The following is a 23,028-nucleotide window of genomic DNA, read 5'->3' as shown; positions in this document are numbered from 1 at the left end:
GTTCAGAATTGATCAAAACAGTAAGATTACTCAAACTGCACAAATGTAGGCATAAATGCAGACTCCACTTTCTCTGTCAGAATTTGCCCACCTTATGTGAAAGAAAATTTTCTAACAATTTCTGTTTAACATGGAAACAAGGCACCTCACTGTTATAAAACAAAAAGAGCGTTCAGGAACACTACAGTACATTACAGGGATGACAATTAAAGACTGCAATATACACGAACATTTAAATTTGCAGTTGATACATTTAAGTGGGTCAATGTACTCTACATACATGTATACAGTGTCCTCCAAAAACCTGTTGTCATATAGCAGAGGCCATGGACTTTAGCTTTGCCCAACACGTTTTTACATCTTCAATCTAACTTTTTGAGTGGGCTACCAGTTCATTCACACTTCAGTTACGCAACCAGTTTAACCATGCTCAAAGGAGAAGAGTGTGGATAAAATTGTTTTATAAAGACCTGACAGATATGGATGCAAGTATTGTAGCTAATGCTACAAGCAATTCTATTCTTTCTTTTTTAATTTGGCATACTCATCTTGGAGATGTTTCCTGGTAGCTGGCAATAGTTTGCTGTCCTCAGTTAAAGAAGCCCTCCCAAAAACAATCATATCTTATTACTAGTTTATTACTAACTTCATGCTACTTGCAACTATCTCATTCCTGGTTGAGGGATGCAAATCTCTATTCTTTTTTCTATCCAAGAGGTTTTGTAGATAGAGGATAGCTATCTTTGACATGGCTTAAAGCTAACTAATATCTATCTATCAGATAGTTAGGAAATAGATTGACTAGCTAAACACTAGCTTCCTGTGTAGATAGTCAACAGATACTTAGATGGCCTATCTATCCACTAACGTGTCTATCCAAAAACCACCACTAATGTAGTAAGCCAAAACCTAGGCTTTCTGAAGACTAGTCCTTACATTGAACAATAAAACACTATCCTATCTAGTAAAAAGATAGCCTATCTGAAAACTACCCATCACTCATATCGCACTGTGATAACCTACCCAAAACCCAGAGATAGTAAAAAGATAGCAGTCAATCTAAAAAATTATCCATCACTCATGTACATGCAGCACTTTAATGTTTACCTAACCAAAAGCTTTCTTAGTCACAGGTGGTGAAACTATAGCTAAAACTCTTCATTATTCATTTTATATGGATCTTTGATAACTGCTCTTCAAATCCTAAACCTAAGTAAAATCTCTGTATTTACATAGGAAAATGTATAAATAACTAATAGTTTTATTTAAACCTGCAACAGTTGTACATTAAAATTTAATACCAAAAACCAGGCACATCCAGATGCAAAAGGAGGACAAAATCTGGCTGGAAATGAGTTTCCATTATGTTGCGATTTATCACAAAACTTACTGAAATTTAACATATATCTTTCTAAAATCCTGTTTGAAACACTTCTTAGCTACTTAAATTGGAGTCTAGTAAATGTTTACATTCTTCAGTAAATTTTCATGAAATGTAAACAGATTTCATGACCGGAAAAGCACAAAATATTCTTGACATGAATTTCAAATTTCAATTACAGTAATTTCTTCATGAAAGTATTTTTTTCAATTAATTTTATCCATGAATCATGGGTTTTTCAAATTATGGCAAGACTTATGTACAAAGGTCTGGAAGTGGTTAAAAGTAATTTTCCGTAACCTAGCTGTGAATTATATCTGCTGTTCTAAATAACCTCTATTTGCATAAAGAAATGCCAAATTATAAAGGACCTTTGCCCAATTAAAGAGAACTTCAACCACCCTAATGAAAATAACATCAGTCTTTTGCAACTCAAGTAATAAGTGGCAAACAAATGGTCTTGATAATGTTATATGCACATCTAACATAACCTCAAGAGCACCACCATCAACCTGAAAATCAAAAAGGTGAAGGATGTTGGTTTTTGATATCTTGTGTTTTAGGTGTTGTATACTACATATGTATGCCCAGTTGATCCTAGACAAGATATACACTAGATATATAAGAAGTATATGTAAACTACATGAGAGAGCTCACATTTATTGCACTTATTGTACTTTTACAATGAATGATTTTCCCAACACGAAATTGTTCGTATATTGTTGCGTTGAATACAGTTGTTTTCATAACTCCTTTAGGAAATGAACATTTGTATTCACGAAATCAACAAGACTTAACAGTGTGTTAAAGCATCTGCATCTTCTGTAATCTTCCACGATCAATTTAACCGGCCAGAACGTTTCCAGTATTTTAAGAACCGTCACAAATTATGCAAGAAAATCAGTTTACCTTGGAAAGCTGCAGGAACCATAACCTTTCTGTAAACCTGACGAGTGTAAGAGAAACCGCCAGCTGCTGGCAAATAGTTTGATTGCCACACTGTTTTGCCGACGAAACTTCATACTTTTCCACCTTTACTGGGATTTGACTCAACTGGAATAACAACGGACATCTGTAAACAATTTGTGACTGCTTTTCAACGTAGAGCAAGGCTATATAATAACAGAGAGCTTTGTTATCGAATCCTAACAACATTGACCACAATCTTTGCCCGCCATTTTGGTGTTTCCGTCCGATCCCATAATCCTTCGGTCAATCTGATAAATGAATACTTTTGACCAGCAGATTCCCTTTCCAAAGGAGTCGGTTATTTGCGCGCAATTTCGAATCCAACATTGTCAATAGCAGCAAGAAGCATGGAATGATTTGTCCAAGTTCAAATGAGTATCTTGGTTGCTTCGGTGAAAGAAAGGCAAGTCGCAGAAAAGTAAGTATATCATAATTGTTGCTCAACATTACAGTTAGCTGCTCAATCTTTGAATCGAAATCAATGTTGTGGCTGAAGAAATTTCGTTGTTATATTTATTTCGCGATCACTGAAACACAAGAAAAACGTTTGTTCTCCTGATTTTATTAGCACCCGTAACGAAGAAATTATTCACACGCATTTCCTATGTATGAAATGCTTGCATAATAGCTTGTTAGTGTGCTTTTTGAAGAGGTAACTTAAAGTTTACACTGAATTGATTTGAAGCTACAGATCACGCTCGATACACTTCACTACCGCATTGCCTACATACTGCTCACTATTGTTTACAAAAGAATACACTCCCGATCAATTGATTAATGAAAAACAATGTTAATTTTATCGCTATTTATAAGAATATTTAGCTTCAATTGCTTCATTGCAGAGCAGAGGGGAAAAAAAGGCAAGAATAGCGGTCCTCAATCCGAAACGAACACATTAAAGCAGAAAACGGAGGTGGCGCAGACGGCAGCTGAGTCCTGATTAAAATTCTTGTTATCTTTGATGTGGACTTTAAACAACAGCTCGTAATTCTGGAGCCTAAATTCATATCTTTTTGAACTGAAAATAAAACCTTTCACTGTCCGAAATGAAACTGCAATTTTTGTCTCGATCCTTTGGCGTGGTTTCAAATCGTTATTAATAATGACCTAGCTGTGAATATTTCATTTGTGTACTTTTCTGATGCCCTTTACTCTGTGATCCTTTTGTCTGTTATGTGTTTAAAGTTACTATCCAATCATTACTTTTTAGCTATCAGACATCTAGTTAGTTTCTGGTGAATTATAAATAGACGGCCGTTTCTGTCCTGTCACCTAACAAAGGGGATCAGAAATTCTGAATACTTTTAAGAATTATGGGTAGATGACCGTTTTGTTCTGATAAGTTATGCACTGGGGGATCAGAATTTTTGAATCCCTTTAAGTCATGTGGGATCAGAAATGCTGAAATGTTGTAGAATTATAAATCGACAGCTCTTTCTATCATGTTAGCAGATTTGGTGGGGGAGGGGGATCAGAAATTCGCAATACTTTTAGAACCATGAACAGATAGCCGTTTTTGTCCCATGAGGTGATGGGGATCAGAAATTCTGAATGCATTTAGAATTATAAATAGATGACTGTTTTGCTCTGACGGGTTGTGGACTGGGGATCAGTTTTTTGAAACTATTAAAGTCTTGGGGGATCAGAAATTCTGAATCCTTTTAGAATCATAGATGGATGACCGTTTTATTCTGATAAGTTGTGGGCCGGGAGATCAGAAAATCTGAATCTCTCAAAAAAGGAAAGCGCGATGGGTGCACGATCTTTTTTACATTAAATTGTACATTTTGGTGAAATTGGATGTATTGTCCCTGGCGGACTCAACTGAACACTTCTTTTTCTCCTTCCAATAAGCCAAAACATTTCGGAAACACAAACTTTTTCGGCATCAAATACCAGTACCCTTCGGAATTTTTCCAAATTGGAATGTCACATTTTAGTTTGGAAGGCGTTTTCAGTATTACTACTGTGGAATTCACCGCTAGCCTTATCTGCTTCTGTGTTTAGTTTCCCTGGTAAGTGGGAAATTGATAGTGTTAGCTCTCGATCTATGCACCACATAAAGATTTCCGTAGTGATGTCATTGCAACTGCAAGATTTTGTACCGCCCATATTACGAATGTATGAAAAGGCAGTAGTATTGTCACAAACGATTTTTATGTGGCGATTCTGCATATGGTTGCATAGGGCCTGCAAGGCGAGATGAATGGCCTTCAATTCCAAAAGGTTAATATGTAGCTGGGATTCTTGGTGTGACCATCTGCCACCCGCTACAGATGATGTGCCCTTAATCACCCCTCCCCAGCCCTTAAGAGAGCTGTCAGTCATGAGAGTTAAGTCTGAGGGTTTAGGCGTGATGGCTTTGGGGAGTTGATCAAAATTGGTGATCCACCATGAAAGGTCCTGTTTTGCTAGAGGGGAGAGTGTCATTTTCCCCTCCAAGTCCCATCCATTGTTTTTTAGAGCATACGTCTTGTCATTTTCTAGAGACCTATGGAACAGAGGTGCATACTGAACTCCTTCAAAGGCTGAGACCATGAGGCCCACTACAGAGGCCACATCTCGAATTGGAATGGGTCCTTCCAGATGTGCTAGATTGTGACACTTGGATTTGATAATGGCTGCTTTTTGAGGGATCATAGAAATGATCATGTCCTTAGAGTTCAGTAAGAATCCCAGGAATTTGGCAATCTGGTTTGGTGTTGTGACACACTTTGATTCGTGAATTGTAAATCCCAGTGATGTAAGCAAAGCAATTGTTTCAGCCACAACTTGCTCTAATTCATGAGGTGTTTTTGCTAGCAAAAGAATGTCATCTATGTAGCCTACTTTAAGATAGCCTTTTGACCTCAATGTTGCATATACTGGCTTCATGAGCTTTGTAAATACTCTAGGGGCCGATGCAAGGCCATTAGGTAAGCAGGTGAACTCATAAAGAGATCCTTTAAACTCAAATCTGAGAAATTTCCTGTGTTGGGGGTTTATGGGCACAGAATAATAAGCATCCTTGAGATCTAAAACTGCCATCCAATAGTCTTTTTTAAGTAACCGTACTGCTGACTGGAGAGATTCCATTTTAATATGGTGATATGTGACATACTCATTCAATTTTTTTAAGATTTAGGATGAGTCGATGAGACCCATCTTTCTTGGGCCGAGTAAAAACTGTGGATATGAATTCAGTGTCACAATGTGTAGTTTTGTTAAGTATTCCCTTCTCTAGGAGTTTATCTATCTCTCCAGCAATGATGAGATCATCGCCGTTAGAAAAAGTAATATGTGGCACAGCTGACTGACATGGTGTGCCTGACACAATCTCAAGGATACTTTGGTCTGTGGTAATAGACCTCCAGTTAGAGATGTGTTTAGCTATACTACCAGCAACAAAATTTGAAACAGCATTTACCGTGTTAGCTTCGTGGGCTACTGAGATGACCTCTTGTTGTTTGTGCTGGACTTCTGGGAGTCCTTGTGTCGCCAGGGTTTGTAGGTTCGGCCCTTCAAGTTTTTTGACTGATTTCTGTGGGAAAAAGTTCCCTTGGAGTTATTGTTGTTGACATAGCCCGTTTGGGATCTGTGGGGTCCTCTATGACCTTGCACTTTGGCTCCAATTTGATTCACATCTCCTATGTCTTTCAAACTGTTTTTGAAGGTCATCTCCAAACAACAAGTCAGTGAACGGCACATGAGGAGAACAGAGAGAGACATAATCTCTGCCAATATCAGGTTTCATGTGTTGCTTTCGCTGCATGTTAAGTTCATAGTTAACATGCGTCAGCAACGATAGAGCGTCGAGTCGAAACTGTTTTATCTGTTGAACCCCTTTCTGGTCTAGGCCTTTCCTCTCTGTCATGGACAGATCAGTCAAACGAGCGATTGGGATTATGCCTTTAACGAGGGCTTGCTGGATTTTGAACAGCGACATCGAATTGTTCGAGTCGTTCACAGGGGCCTTGGCCGCTATGACACTTGGCGTGTCGAGATGTTTCTCTCCGGATATTCCGGCGCTGTTGTGCTCGTCTGGGTCATAAGCCAATAACTGGTCTTCGTTCGCCGATTCTGCGGATTCTTTTCCTCCAGACATGTTAACCGCAAGACGTAGAAAGGTCTAAAACACTCGAAAATAAGACTGCGAGAATAACCTTTAGACTGCTTGCTCGGACAGCTAACTTGTACTGAGCTCGGATATCACATGCTTGCTATCTCACGTGACCTCCGATTGTATGCAAATGCGAAGTAGAATAGTTATTAGAAGCCACCTCGAAACTTTGCGGTTCCTTTAGCCTCTAGGCTCCAATCGATATTCACTTTCTATGCTATTTTCTTTCACCAACTTGTAATTATTATTAATGTAAATAATACTAGTCTCCGCTCAGAATCCGAGTCAATTATGATTTCTGTTGTTATTTATTGCTCTTATAATAGTGCTGGAAACTTTTACAGAGTACATTAAGAGAACAGCCACTGGTGAACTGTTCTATCTTTATTACCTGTCATTGTGGTTAATTTGCTTGATTTTCTGAAGGGAAAGTCGACTCTTATCAGACAACTTATATTAGTAAAATAAAATGTTTACTGCTTTCATATGCAAGCACCTTCAACCTGTTTTTGTTTGTTTGTTTGTGTTTGTTTTCTAGAACTCAGAAATAATGTATACGTTAACTCTTTTGTAAGTAACATGCTCTCAGTATTTGTTCTTTACATTCTAGGCCGATGGTACGGCTAAGTTCACAGGACAAAAAGTCTTCCTTATCATTCCCTTTAATTTACTGCTTTTCTTACTCCTCTGATTTTCCAACAGAAAAGAATCGAGTTAAGAGAAGAATTAAACGTAAGAAGAGATAGTGTGAGTTCCCAAACGAGGGCAAGAGATGGAGGATAAGTTCCAGTTAAATAAACTACCACCGTTGCTATACCAAATGGGAGATAACCAGCTACCAATGTAATTTGTACTCACATTGCACTGGATACTGTCTTTTCGTATCGTGCTATTTTTACATGAGTTCCCCCTTTGTTCGATCCTTCTTGGTGATCTATGGTGGCCTATGCGTGCCATAGCAAAATCAACAATTGTTTTTCTATTTTCTTGTACTTTTTAGTTTTTTTGTCTATAGTTTACTGTTTTTTATTTGTCTTATTTATTTATTTATTTTTTTAAAGGAGGAGTTTAATTTTTTTCTTGTCTGTTTTCTAAGATAAATTTCATTCTATCTGAGAACGTTTTATTTTGTCTCAGTTTTACATGTACTGAGTTTTATTTACACGCAACGAGATCGAATTCAGACTAAACTAAACTAAAACTAAACTGAAACTCGCGGTCTGGGAGGGCCATAGCCTATAATGCAACTGGTGCATTTGTGAGTACGCCATCTGGAAACACACGTGGTTTCCAAGATGTCAAAAAGAGGAAGGAACAACAACGAGGAATTCCGTGCCTTTAAGGCTAAAATGACCAAGGAAAGAATGCGGAAGGAAGAGCCAACGGGCAGTGCTTCAGACATGGAGTACATAACAGTGCAACGGCTCTCTTCGGATGTTGAGGGGCGCTATCAAAAGTACGCGAGAATCGGAGCGCTAACTATGGTTCCTCTCGGCTGTGAACCTACCATTTCAAACATAAAGGAAGCATGCAAACGCTTTTTTAAAGCTGAAAACATGGAATGTGACATTCTGGCCGGCGAAAGGGGGCCATCGTGGACTGAGACGAGTCAGATCTCGAACTGGAAGGTGCTTCACGTGCGGTTTATCGAAAGGAGCGAAGAAAGCCAAATGTGCGAGAAAGTAGAGATGAAAAAAACAAAGTCAGAAATTACTCCTGAGAAACCAGCCCGACCGATGTCAACAATAGTTGTCGCCTCTGTTCCACTTAGTGCTATGTTAAAAGTCGGAAAACTCATTCAGCCTACAGTCGACATTGTTTCGGTCCAACTGGAAGAGTTCGACCTAGGTGAGAAGTCATGGCGTAACCCCTTCGAAGCACGGCTTTCTCTGTCGAAAGAAAAATTCACTAGTGGATCGTTTAGGGACGCATATCTTTCCACCGCTTTTAGTGAGCTCGCTCCTGGTAAGTACGTCCTTAAAAAGTTTAAGCAAGATCAACTTCAAGAAATAGAAAGGTTATTTTCTTCCATGGAAACTCACACTAGAAAAATGGTCCAAATGAACGCGCTTGCAAGAAACTTTGCTCAAAAGCTTGCTGCAGAAGCCCCAGTCGAGTATGGGTCTCACCTCAATTACACTAAAGTTTACTTTGGAAAGCTTTATGGGCAGTGCGTCAGAGTCGAGGAGTACTTGGAGGGGACCTTCCAGAAGCATGTAAACAACAATGAATATGTGTGTGGCGATGGCGGTGAGTTAAGCAGTAAGGCGGAGACATTCTCCCATTATAGTTATGTCAAGTCAGGGAAACAGCTGATGGTGCTAGATATCCAAGGAGTGGGATATTCCCTCAGTGATCCTGAAATTGCAACCTCTGAACTTTTGGACAGTGCAGACAATTCAATCTTTTTCTGTTGTGGAAACCTTTCATCACAGGCAATCTACAAGTTCAAGGAAGAGCACATATGCAACAGGTTCTGTGATCTACTTGAACTTGACAAGTTGTAAAAACAGTGATTGAAGTAAAAAAAGAAATCTTTACTGTGCATTGTTTAAGGCCCTTGGATGACTAGTTTATTGTTGTTTGTACTTTCTACTTGTTGGAATATAATTTTTCATGTCAGTTAATAATTAATTTTATTATATTCAAACAACAAGCACTCATACTTGTAATTTTTAAAATTGTCATCTTCATGGTTGACCTTGGGGTTTTCGGGTAAACAGCCCATTCAGAGTCGCAGCCTAGACAATGAAACGAACATTGGTCAGACACCCCAGAACCCCATCTATTAATGCCTGGCATCATTTTGTTGACTTGGATGACTGAGCACCAGGAAAAAAGTATGTTAAGGCTACCCATGCCAGAGAACTGAACTGGGCACAGTACCTAGTCTGAATGGGGCCTTTTATAACAGATACTGTTATTTACTGTTATTGTTGTTGTTACTGTTACAGTTTTGCATGTATTGATGGAAACACTGTTATATACTGCTATTGTTGACTGTTATAGTTTTGCATGTATTGATACATACACAAATCTTTGATGAAATTTTTGACAGAATAAATGGCTGCAATTGTTTAAGTTATCAAAAGGTGTCACAACATGTGCATGCATGCATAATGCAATCAATCCTTGTAGTAATGCAAGCAGTTTGTACACACAAGATTTGAATATAAATTTTTCTCAGTCAGTAGAGCAGATTACAGTTTACTTGCACTAAGAGTACAAATGTATAATAATTATTTGATTCTATACACTTGGACACCCTATTCCTTTAAATCCAGACATTTCAAGAACTCATTTCCATGGAATCTTCCTACTCTAAATCAATTCCGCAATGTCAAAAGCATGTGATTTTAGATATAGGTAAGCATCCTTGGCTTCCTCGGGCTGAATGTCATCAGGATCTGGCAAATGCTGCTCACATTCCTTTCGCACAGCTGGCCTCAAATAGTCATCAGTATCCTCAAGAACATCAGATTGTTCAGCAACTTCCAGCAGTTGCTCCTCTGTTATGTTAATGCCACAGTGATCTCCCCCATACTGTTCCGGTAAATGGTAAATATGCTCGGGAACTCCTGCTGGCAGGTATTTTCCTTTTTGCTTACGGGTCCTGTGATTGTTCCAGACACACTCTCTAAAAATATCTAGTTCTTTTTGGATTACAGGGATGTACAGATAGGCCAGCAAGTCTCTAGAAAAGTGATGAAAATAAATATATAAATGAGTGTACAAGTTTTAGGATAGAGAATTAAAGAAAGTTACTCGAGCTACACGCTCTCATCGATATTTTTTTTTTTTTTCAAATTTCAGCAGTAGGTGGAATGAAAAGAATTTCAAGGAGTTTTGCAGGGCCCAGGGACAACTTTTAAGGGAGTTTTCCAGGAATTGCAAGAGCTTTGTGGACCCTGGGAGCCCTTTATAGTCTTTCACATTATAAAAAGCAAATAACAATCTGATATTACCATATGGCACACCTGCTATAAGAGATTATCATTTACCACCCTTCCATTGACTTTTTCACATTTTTTTAACTAAATACATGTTTGTCTAAGACATATCCCTTGTTATTCTGCACTGAGAGCTGCACAATAAGATATAGTGTGGGGGTTTGGACATTTATGCTGATGTACATTATGAAATATAATTACCAAAACTTTTCTAGTGCTATGCTAAAATAATGTATTTGTTACAGGCCAAATTGGATTTCAGAACTAAAGTTTTTCACCTACATCGTGTGGTGAAGATTGTGTGCTCTGAAAAGCAATGGCTCTATCAGAAACCCACAAAATTACAAGAATATACATGTATATATAGGTACTATCAAGATTTCATGCCTGTCAATTTTGTCACTAGAATCATATTCTCCACTTTCAACTAATGACTTAAGCTGGTCTTTAAAAAACATCTCCATCCTTTCGTGAAGGTCTCGCCACCACCTCTCTATCTTGTTCTGGGTGGAGGGTCCATAGAGTACAGCATCTGTTGGATTCTCCAAATCACCACGTTTCTCCCTCAGAAAACAATGAATTGTGGCCATGACATCAGTTTCAGTCCCTCTGTCTACTCTCAGAGCCCGTGGTAAATCTAACAGAAAAACACATACACCAAAAATTAGATAAAGGCCTGTCGAGACAGGTGATTTTTTATGAAACTCAATTGTAATCGAAGGCAGTCGACTGTAGCTAATGGCATTTGCTTGTAATCTGTGGCAATCGATAGCAATTACAGGATTACTGATTACCCATACCTACCACAAGGGTGGTGATTGGAAATTCCAAGTGGGTGGGGGGTCTCAATAGCAAGAATCTTAATGGGAAAGAATGAACCTTAACTGAAAATTCCAGAGGGGGGGGGGGGGGAGGCGGATTCAAACCAATTAACCATTGTTGGTGAGGGGTATGGATATTTTCTGGAACCACACATTGTCACTGGTTGTTATCAAATTTTTATGTGATTCCTGATATATATGATTCCTGATGATCAATTCCCATCAGCTGATTAGGCCAGGTGATTCTTTAAAGTGTTCACTACAACAAGCAGTCTTACCTCTAGATTGAAAAAGATAGTCAAAGTAGAATCTTGCTATAACCTTAGGATTGTTATTTGATGTCCACACTCGTAGGAAGTTCATCCTTCCACTCTAGGTATCTAAACCACCATAAATACATAATGGGAACATGGATTTCTGGTACCCACAAAGTTTATCATGCCCGTCAAAGGACATTGTACAATCTGAAATCTGAAATCTGAAATCTGAATCTACAATCTGCACCCTGTTAACAACAAACAAAATTGTTCTCTGTAAGGTTTATTTTGACATGTTTGTTTTTCCCATTATTGTAATTTTAGAAGGAAACCTTCACTTACTATATTTACTCAAATATTACGCACTAACTTTCAAAAAAGTGCCACCCATGAAAGCAAAAAATATAACAAGGCTCCATGCAATAAACTTTAGCTAAATTGCTGGAAATAGTCTAAAATAGAATTTCTTTCAAAATCTTAGAAATAATAATTTATTGTTCCAAAAAAGTGAATATGAGTTATCTCCCAGTTTGGATATTTTTGTGTTGTCAGTCGTGTCGACACCAGTATCAACAACTTAGTAGAACTGCTTTTGTGTGTAAGGATAAGGCAACTGTGTGACATAGGACATCCAAAATGGCGGGAGAAAGTAATCCTGCAATAATTTAAAGGGGCAGAATCCCATTAAACATCTGTATCTCACAAGAGAGGCTGCTACTTACACCAGCCACAAAGGCATTTGTTCGACGTGGTCGATTAGATTGGCCTACTCCACCTCTGGCTTCGAGTCCTTGTGGGTCAGTTTCCCCCATCACCGCATATACCAAATCGCGTGGAACGTTCAGTCCATGTAACTCTCGTACTTTTTGCTGCTTGGCCCGATAACCCAGAAGCTTCCCTGGACCTTGTAACTCTTTCTTGACAGCACTTTTTACTGCTACTAAGTCGACTTCATAGTCGGTATACTTAATGCCGAAAAACTGCAGCCGGCGGCCAAGGCTCCTTAAACTCCATGCATACATCGGATAATCTAACTTAACAAAGTCTAAAATCTCATTTCGCTGTAGGTTCTGGCGAACATATTTCTGAAGATCACTTCTCAGGGCCTCATCATTTTCCCACTCTGGGTTTCTAACGTGCTCCGCCATCTTGGATCGGAGCACAATGCACCCGTTGCATTATGGGCTATGCCCTCCTAGGCCGTGAGCTTTAGTTTAGTTTTAGTTTAGTTTCGTCTGAATTCGATCTCATTGCGTGTAAATAAAACTCAGTACATATAAAACTGAGACAAAATAAAACGTCCTTAGAATGAATGAAATTTATCTTAGAAAACAAACAAGAAAAAATTAAACCCCTCCTTTAAAAAAATAAATAAATAAACAAGACAAATAACAAACAGTAAACTATAGACAAAAAAACTAAAAAGTACGAGAAAATAGAAAAACAATCGTTGATTTTGGTATGGCACGCATAGGCCACCATAGACCAGTGTTTTTGTGCGAAGAACATAGTTCCGTGTTTGTAGATCTTTTTTTTTTTTTCTTTTTCTTTTTTTTCTTTTTTTTTTCATGAATTCGACGAGATGGCATGAGGAAGGAGCGATAATCCCTCTAAACAAAACTATAATCCTGCGTTGATACCTCAGCGGTTTGGAGAATCAAAGATTCAAGTTGTGATGCTTCCACTGAAGTCACGTGACAAACCAGACAAAGCTATTTCAAGCTGTTATGCAAGAGAATGCGAGAAAATGGCAAGCTCTTGGTAGATAAGCCCAGAATCAGGTTCGAAAACGTTCCTAAAAGCCGCTAGCAATGTCGAAATTAAGAAGGCCAAATAGCAACGAAATTAACAAGGCCAAGCGGGAATATTTCGCTGAAAATCTAGAGCCCAGTAAATTAAATCCTTGAAAAACGTGGCAATCGATTAACGATTTGTCCGCAAGACATTGAAACAAGGTAAAGAATATTTCGGAAATTAAAGTTAGGGAACAAGCCATAACTGAACCTTCAGCGATTGCCGAATAATTAAATCTGCATTTATCAAGCATTGATGAGAGTCTAGCTTCAGAAATACCCTCGTCTAACGTAGAACATGAGTCCTTTCTCGAACAAGCTGAAACCACTTTTTCTATGAAAGTTCCAACAGTGAACGTAGTTCGCAAACTGTTATTAAACTGAATGAAGTCCAAGTAAACTTTAAAAAATGGCTGCCAACATAGACACACCATCGCTGGCACAAATATTTACAAAATCGATAAGCACTGGTAGCTTTCCAACTGAGTGGAAATTGGCAAGGATGACCCCTTTTTTCAAGAAAAGGAAAACGGATGACCCAAACAACAATCGGCCAATATCTATCATTTCGACAGTCGCAAAAGAATTTTATACGACCAGTTTTGCGAGTATTTTACTTTTAACAACTTGCTAACTCACTGCCTATCTGGATTCCGATCTTTACATAGTACACTCACTGCATTTATTGAAGCCACAAATAGCTGGTCAGTCAACATCGACAATGGTCTGGTTAATGGTGTTATCTTTATCGATCTCAAAAAAGCCTTTGACACCATTGACCATAGCCTCCTTACACAGAAGCTTCATAAATATGGTATTGACACGAGTAGTCTGAAATGGTTTGAGTCACATCTCTACGACCGTAGCCAAAAAATGCAGCATAAATGGCCATTTGTCGGGTTTTGTCTCAGTTTCCTTTGGTGTCACACAGGGTAGCAACCTTGGACCACCCCTATTCTTAGTTTGCCTCAATTCACCCTGAGCGAGGATGTTCGCTGACGACACAAATATAACCTACGCTGCCAGTGCAATAGCTGACGTTGAAAGCGCCGTTATCTCGGAGCTAAGAAAACTAAATTGCTGGCTTGTAACCAACAGGCTAAGCTGTACTGTTGCTAAGACTGAATTTATGGTAATTGGGTCAAATCAACGAATAAGTGCTCTCTTGAATAACCAAATTGATATTGAAGTCGAAGCCACATCGATCAAAAATTTAAGTTTAAGTAGCCAAATCACTTGGCTTAGTAATTAACGAACACCCTTTCATGGACGAGGCATATAGACGAAATGAGCAAGAAGATATCGTCAACCATGGGCGCCCTTCCGTGTGAGACCATTCAGCTCTGAAATTACCGCTCTCCAAATATACCAAGGGTTGATTTTACTCCATGTTGACTATTGTAGCTCTGTTTGGGATGAAATCAACGATGCATTAAGCGATAAACTCCAAAAACTGTCAGATAGGGCTGCCAGGGTCATTACCGAGTCCAGTTATGACACAAGAGCCAGTTTCCTCTTAAGTAGACTGGACTGGGACAATCTTTCCACACGCAAAAAACAAACGAACAAACAAACAAACAAACAAACAAACTTAAAGCGATGCTGATGTTTAAAACAATTAGGGGGCTTTCTCCAGAGTACCTGCAAAACTTATTTAGCATCCGCAGTACACCGTATAATCTAAGAGATTCTGAACTTAAAGTAGACTTGCCCAAGCCGTGCACAAACTACAGCAAGCGTGGCTTTAGCTCTAGTGGTGCTCTGTTATAGTATAGCCTACCCATCTATTTGCGGAAATTAGACTCTCTTGGACGTTTCAAAGGGAAATTGGCCAATCTTATAACAACTGTCAGTCAGGCTACAACACGGAAATCTTGTAAACCAGTGTACTTAAATGGGTTTGATAACTCAGTTGGAAGAGCATTGCACCGGTATCGCAAAGGTCGTGGATTCGAATCCCGTTTAAAGCCTGAATTTTTTTTCCAGGTCTTTGTTTCAATAGTGTTATGCCTGCATTCGCATCTATCATCATATCTACATTTAATTGCTACTGTTGGACATCTATTGCTAGGATACTTATGGGTGAACTTATTTTTTATACTATTATAATAATTTAATGAAGATTTTACCGTGTTGAAATAAATAAAGTATGTATGTCTGAGGTTCACGGCCGACAACGCTCTAGCACAATAGTATCTCGAAAATTGAGACTTGTACCAAGCGCAAGCTAAAGGCAGCCATCTTCAAAGCAGGCAAAGATCGATCTTGTGGCAAGAACAGTTTACAGACTCAAAGAAGGTCAGTTTGTAAAGACAGTATCGTATTTCAGTGGCCAATTAAGTTGTAAGTCTTTCCCGTACTTTCTTGTCAAAATCATGACATAGAAACCACCAGCACGTAAAGAGTTTCTTTACAAAACAACACTCCAAATGCGATTCTTCTTTCTCAGAAATCACGTGATTCAGTTACCAAGGCTGGACAAGTTGTAGCGCAAGCCTTTCTCGCGTAATCCATGGTATAATAACTATTTTAAACAGGCGGGTCTTTGCTTTATACTTCTTTTATCATTTTAAGAACTGTTAAATTTCGTATCAACATGTAACAAGGCTGCCACGTAGAGTCTGATAAAAGCGGGATGCAGACCACGTCCCACGCCAAAAATAAGACTGAAATGAAAGAAGCTTTATCTTTGGGAGCGGAAACTTGAGCGAGGCATACATGGCAATTGGCTTTTTTTAAGCGATGGCGTAAGTCAATCATCTAATGCTGTTGACCTTTGGTACGTAAATCATGTGTTAACAATGAGTGAGACCCTAGTGAGACTAGGTTAGACATTTCGTGGCTTTTGTTGTATAAATTAACAATGAACGAGACCAGGTTAGCTCACTATATATGGCACAAACAGTTCTCCGGTTTGCTTGCGGCTAGTTCCACTCCAGTTTGCTCGTGGTTAGCTGTTAGCTGTCATTTTGTGGTTTGTGTTACACTGAATTACATATAAGGTTTGCAGTATGCTTCTTTCAGCTTGCGCTCAGATGGTGTAGTTAATAAGTGGATGTATCCTGAATAAAGTTTCTTGGGTTCAACTCCCAATGTCTGCTTTTTAATATTTCTTTCTTCTTCTTCAGTTGGATGAAAAAAGGAAAAACAAAAAAAACAAAACAAAGTGTCGTGTAAACTCTATGTAAAAATAAGTAAGTGTGAATATATTGGTACCACTCATTGAGAAGGAAGGTCTTCCCTTCAGTACGGGTGGTTTACGATTTATCTCTGAAATGAGGCGAGAAGCACTGGGAACTAGACATTGCTTCTCTGCATCCGCTGTCTTGCTGTGGCAAGTGTAACGCGCGTTGCGGTCCTTTCGCCCGAAATGCGTTACACTCGCAACCGTTGCGTTGTGTTCCCAATTAGTTGTTTTTTTTTTTTGTTTTTTTTTGTTTTTTTAATGCTAAATACCATTGACACTTAAATAAAGTTTTTCATTCATCCATCCATCCATCCATCCATCCATCCATCCATCCATTCAACCATTCATTCATTCATTCATTCATGCATGCATGCATGCATTCCTTCCTTCACAACACTGAGGGAAGGTATCGTTTATGCCATGAAGCGTTGCTAAATGTCAATTCCGTTCTTTATTACTTCATTTTGCGTCGTTTTAAACTAAAACCAGTATCATTTCCATCGGGTAGCAGGAACCTACTCTGGGTGTAAAGACCGTATACGTACGTAGGCACGAGCGAACGTCGGAAAATAGAAAAAAAAAAAAAGTTCACAATAATGGTGTTACAGTGAAACTTGGTCTAAAGCGTCTTTTGTTTTTGTTTGTTTGTTTGTTTGTTTGTTTGTTTGTTTTCCCCAATAACCAAAGTAGGCAACATATCAATTCAAAGGAATGTCAGTTCTTTAATTGTCCTCCAATTTGCTGCACAAAAACGACAGCCACAAAGCATCAAAACGTGTTTGACGACGCCCTCCGTCTTAACGGGTATACTGAAGGCACTATAGACAAAACTAAGCAATCCAAGAACCATCAGAAAGACCCTCGACCTCTCAACACAGAATGGTCGTACCTGAACATCCCATGTATCTCCGAACGTCTCAACTACAGGATCACTAACATTTTCTGAAAAGAGGGTATACCAGTACGGGTCGCGCACAGGTCATACACCCTCAGACGAGCTCTCGCTCACAACAACACGGGACGGACATGCACGAGGGCCAACTGCCCTATCTCCAGCACCAAATTGTGCTTATTACGCAACGCTGTTTACCAAATCACGTGTAACAACTGCAACCAATACTACATCGGGGGCACTACACGCTTTATCCACGATCGTTTAAGAGAACACCTGAACAATGACAACTCCTCCGTGAAGAAACACATTTCAAAGTGCCAAAACAAAGTCCACAAAGGCATCGAAATCAAAACCACTGTACTAGAAAACTACCCCGCAAATGTACGACTGTTCGAAGCGTTTTACATACGAAACTACAAACCTGCACTCAACTCCCGAGAGAAATGCAGCGAATTCGCGGACCTTTTATTCTAATAATTACTTTAACATATCTAGAGACTCTTTGTACTTTGACACTCGCTCATTAGATCATATCATTCGTTTTTATTCATATTTGAACCTTATTATTTATCTCATGCATTTTACCCCCCGCATTCTTTCGCTTTTCGCACGTTTTTACTTTACATCTGTATATAAGCCTTAGGCGGAATATTTTTCTTATCCCTGATGATGCCGTAGATCGGTGAAAGCTTCGATTTTTAAACGATTTGATATCATTTTACAGTAGTGTAAGGCCTCAATTGAACTTTTGCCACTTGCATTTTTTTTAATCATTATTCTATCTTTGTTATCGCTTTGAGCAACTTTCAGGCATTTAAGTGTTGTAAAATCAAGGTCTGTAGCTCCCTTCCTGTTTAGGAAGGAACTTTTCTCTGATTTTAAAGATTCCCTAATAAATGAAACGGTTAACGTTGGTTTGACAGAGTTTTTTTCATTATGTTGCGTGATTCACGATATGAAATACGGGTTAAACGCAGTTTGCGAACGTATTAAGAGCAAATGTGTCCAAAAATCAAACATTTTCAAAATATCGCGCCAAGAGCCAAAAACTAAATTCTGCTCGTATTCTCAGGTTTGGTAGGTCTTAGTGTGAAACAAATCACGGCATGCTTCGTTTGGCTGAATATTGATTTATTTACGAGAAAACCGATAATAACCGAATTCCGTCAAAATGCCGCTTTTGGAGCTCAAAATTTAAGACGAATCTCGAAGCTTCGCGTCATAAAATGAAACAACCTAGAGCAATAAAAAATATCAAATCTTGAAAACCAACACCAAAACATATGTTGACAGCAATTTGAGCAATTCTTGTCTATTTATTTACAAAATCTAATTAAATGTATCCGACCTACTTTTAACTAGACTAAAAATAGGTCAAAAGAAACGCGTTATTTAACTATGTGCTACACAAAATAATTGACTGAAAATCTGGCTTTTGGAAGGCAATAAGTAGTTCTTTTCGATCTCCAAAGGATTTTTTGGGGAAATGATTCGGAGCGATTTAATCAAATTTGAAAGTTGGATAAGATGCGCCGATTCGACGGTGCCGTTAATTGGCTGGAAATGTTCACATACACACGCAAACTCAATTGTTTCGCATTTGAAGTTCAATCTACAAGTCATTTAACATGATATCCTCCTACCTTCATGTTGCTGTATCAAAAAAGAGGGCTGCGGTCCTGAAATTGCTGAATCGTTCACAAAAAAGCAATATAGCTCAGCGGAATAGTGCAGCGCCGCCTCCCGATCGTGAGTTGTTGACACAGGGTATTCGGGGTTTTTCTGATTCGATGTTTCTCTGTTCCCATCTCGTTGAAAATGAGGCTGCAATCACTTCACGTAAAATAACTTTGTTTTAATATAACTCTTGAACCGAACAGCGAATAAGATGCGGGCAAAAATGCCGTTATTTCAAGGACATCTGTTTTTCGTTTAGCGGGATAACGCAAATTAATTCAAAACGAGGTGAACTGAAATCGACAACTGCGGCAAAGAAACTTTGGAGGGGAGGCAGGGGGGTTGTGTTCGCGTTCCACGCACAAATTTTAACAAAATTCACCTGCCACTTATAGTTTTAGCTGTTTTTAACCATATTTTTTTCATAAATTCACGAATCACGTATCTCTTTTAGTTGTTTTTCACCTGTCACACAAATTTTTGCCTTCGTTGCGTGTCACGCATAAACTCTTTCCACCCTCTTTGGACTCGGTCCTTTACTATATATGTCAAAACTGAGTTTCGTTCAAAACAATATTCACTTTTATTTCCATTTTTGCGAGGCCGAGAGTTTTAGTATCCCCCATCCTAGCTCTACAGATATTTATCTTTATATTACTTCTTCTCCAGAGGCTACACCCTTCACCCTTAATTGCCTTCCTGAGTAAGGGAAGTACTCAGGAATACCGCGGCCTAGGTAGCATGTGGTCATATTCACATTTTTCTTTCCCTATCAGTAGTCTAAAATGGTTTTCGGTGATGAAAACATTTCTTCGTATCACAAACTCAAGAAACCGCTAAAGTAATGATTGTATAAATGATTGACTGATGTTCTGGAATTTTCAGGAATGGTCCGTGACCTTCGTTTTATCGAAGCCCGTCAATTGTCAATTTATTTCAATTATAGAAATTCGCTTTAATTGGCATTTTAAAACGAGACAAGATGTAAACATTGTCAATATTGCGTTCCGTGTCGTCTTTTGCATTATGGATGTTTGCTGCTCGTTCAAAAGTATAGTTGGAGGAACCTGTGGCTTCGACAAACGATCCAGGAAACAAGAAACGGTAATCATACCTCTGCTAACCTGTTCAAAGCGGATCGATAGCCATTCAACCAGTTTTGGTTTTTCCGGGCCAAAGGACGAAGTTGACCTAATTCTTAGGCGAGCAGCCATATTCTCTCCTCCTGTTAACATACATTCTATGACAATATGTCCCTCGCATCGTGCAAAGCTTGTTTGGGGTGGACCAGAGGGTCTAGTACGAGGTGCAGGGTTCCATCTGATATATCAAATCACGGCAAAAGTGACAGAACCTGGCCGAAGTGTGACAGAGGAATAGGGAAACGTGATTCTCAAATCATATTAAAGAGGGCAGGAGTGTTTCTTCAAGTTGGCTCAGGTAGATTGACTTTTTGCACGCTTTTTTTATTCAAGTCGCCTGGATTCAGTTTTATTATTATTATTATTATTATTATTATTATTATTATTATTTTCTACTAATTGCATATTTAACTACTAACAGCTAGTGATTTTTTTTCTCAGGTATTTGCGCAACATGTCGAAAAACCTTAAGGGTCTTGTTTACAGACGAGAAAGAGGCAGCCACTAGTACTGTAACTTCACCATCTGTCGCCATGGAAGCTGTCAATGTTGTCGAAGAGATGGAAAATCTTACTCTGGTATGCTTCAACGACATTTCTTTTATTAATACTCGCAGTCAGCATGCAAACGGCACAATGTGGACGGTTTAATCACTTTTGAAACGGAGATTCAAACATGTGTTCAGTAAATGCTGTTAAAGAAGTTTCACGGTTAATAACTAGCGGTTACACGTTATAATATATTAACCATCAATTTCGGTCGAACGTTACTGTCATTCTTCTTGAGAAGCCTTGGAACACACATTTCTTGTATTTATAGTAAACCTTGAGCAGACCTGCGTCGTCAATAATAAATAACGTAACCATTTGGTCTCATGGGGAGAGGGGTCTATACCCGTCGCATCTGGATCCACCACCATAGACTAAATGTAATTTTATGAACACGTTTTTTTTTTTTTTCTATATCCCACGCATAATTTTCAACATATTTCGGAAGACTATTCTCAGAGACTTTTCCCAGGAACAAATCCCTTAGCTTTTGGATGTATTTATACGAGAAGACTGTGTACAAGACCTTGATGCGAAACAATGTAATTAGGTCCTTTTATAGACTCGTGTTACCTACAGTTTAAACTTTGAATTATTTCATAATGTATTGTAAAGCGTTTTTAAGACGTTCTACGCTGATTAGAGTATAGATATCTTGAAAGACGCGGTTAGCATTCCAGGAGTCAGCTTACACTACCTCTACCTCATCTCTGCATTACCTCTTTACAGCCCCTGTAAAGAAGCTGAAGAAATGTTGAAGGCAGCAGTTGTCGGCGGCCAAAGTCTTGTGTTCACGCGGCACCACGAAGCGGTAGTGACAAATATGAGGTCGCACTACATTGCGAGCCACGCACTTGTAAGCAAATTATCGGCTACGACGCCAACGCGCTCTAACTGTCAACCATGTTCAGAGAGATGCCTTACGGCAAGGAAAAAGTCATGCACTATCGAAATCCAACAGGCGCGGCGCCTATTATCACAGAACGCCTGAAAGCTAGAACTTGGTTTGGATTTGCGGAAGTGGAAACAGAGGTCCCTGAACCTCTGTGGCGAAAAATTGAAGACATGCCGCCGTTCTTTCACAATCGGCAGGACCCTGACGGAGCCGTACCATAACACATGAAGGTTTACTTACGGCGGACCGGCAGAAAGAGAGGCGACGGAGAAATCTGGTAGGGGCGTTGTCAGCCTAAGAGTTGTTGTCGTATGCTCCACTATTGCGTTGGTATGTGGAACATGGAGCACTCATCAAAGCTGTGCATCGCACGATCGACTATCGGGCGACGAAGATCTTCACTTGCCTTCTTCGGCAGTTGAGACTATAGAAAAAAAGTTAAGTTCAAACACGTTCCGCTTTCCAATTTTGATTTAATAAACTGGTGCAGATACCTCAACATCCCTATTAAAAGGATACTTTCGCGCAACCAGGAAAAAACTCTTCTCCATTCACCGTGTATAATCAACATGGAAGATTTCGGAAGCATGGGCACTCACTGGGTTTGTTGCTGGCCTGCAAAAAACGGTGAATATGAATAGCTGGACTCTTCGGTCTGCCGCCGCCGAATGATTAGGAATCGGAACAGAAAAAAATTAGGAAAGAAGAGCTTTCTTCGTAATGACAACCAGCTAGGGTGGGTTGGGAGAGTAAGGTGCGGATAACATTGCTTGCTTTTTCTGAATGAAAGAAACAAAGGCGCGAGTTTCAAGGAATTTCTTAGAACGTTTTCTGACAAAGTCCGTAAAAACGAAGAAATTGTAAAAACTTACCTTTCTTCAAAATACGACCACGGATGTCTTCTGCGTGAAAGAAAAGCCAAAGACTCCGAACGTCGCAAGAACTGAAAAGGTTGTAACCACGAAAAACAGGCGTGAAATGCTGAAATGTCAAATGTGCGAGTTGTGGCATAACAAAAACTCGATTTTTTTTTTTTTTGGGGGGGGGGGGGAGACTGAGTACGCCCACCCACGAGGAGGGCGCCGGTTTGCTTGGCGATGTCGCCAATATCGGTCCGCGACTGAATTATTCATTAGCGAAGGTATTCCCATGGTGTCATTCTCTCGCTTTTCGCCTGATTGATCAACTTTCCCACTCGTCGAAAACCAAATTTCCCTTGTATTTCGAGGTTTCTCGATTGGCAAAAATTTTACGCTGACTCCGGTTACGCTTGAGATTAAAATCATGGAGGGTTTAAAACCTTTTTTGGGGGGCTTTCCACGGTCTAGGGACGACGATGTCAGCTGGGCTTGACTGATCAGTTTGAGTTGTCAAAAAAGTAGGGAAAATATTTCTTTCTATCAGAAATTTTGAG

The 23,028-nt window shown here is 39.2% G+C and overlaps 2 protein-coding genes across 2 annotated transcripts in view; both read right to left on the bottom strand.

The window, feature by feature from the left end:
• Positions 1-23,028, bottom strand: part of LOC145502454 (uncharacterized) — a 77,487-nt gene that overhangs the window by 36,608 nt on the left and 17,851 nt on the right. The gene's annotated exons all lie outside the window — the stretch shown is intronic.
• LOC145503315 (uncharacterized) lies at positions 9,771-12,573 on the bottom strand. Its single transcript, XM_081482795.1, has 4 exons — positions 12,200-12,573; positions 11,499-11,691; positions 10,856-11,036; positions 9,771-10,143 (listed from the first exon to the last, which is right to left on the bottom strand). Exons 2-4 carry the CDS (start codon positions 11,581-11,583, stop codon positions 9,771-9,773), a joined length of 639 nt encoding a protein of 212 aa, XP_081338921.1. The 5' UTR covers positions 11,584-11,691; positions 12,200-12,573.

This window comes from Orbicella franksi, chromosome 11, assembly GCF_964199315.1.
Source record: "Orbicella franksi chromosome 11, jaOrbFran1.1, whole genome shotgun sequence".
NCBI lineage: Eukaryota > Metazoa > Cnidaria > Anthozoa > Scleractinia > Merulinidae > Orbicella > Orbicella franksi.
The sequence above is the reverse complement of the archived record's forward strand: the minus strand, read 5'-3'. Positions and strand labels throughout refer to the sequence as shown.

Coding starts and splice junctions, on each gene's coding strand:
- LOC145503315 (XM_081482795.1), bottom strand. CDS start 11,583: ATGAACTTCCTACGAGTGTGGACATCAAATAACAATCCTAAGGTTATA. Junction 11,037..11,498: donor CTATCTTTTTCAATCTAGAG/GTAAGACTGCTT, acceptor TTTTTCTGTTAG/ATTTACCACGGGCTCTGAGA. Junction 10,144..10,855: donor CTTCACGAAAGGATGGAGAT/GTTTTTTAAAGA, acceptor TCACTTTTCTAG/AGACTTGCTGGCCTATCTGT.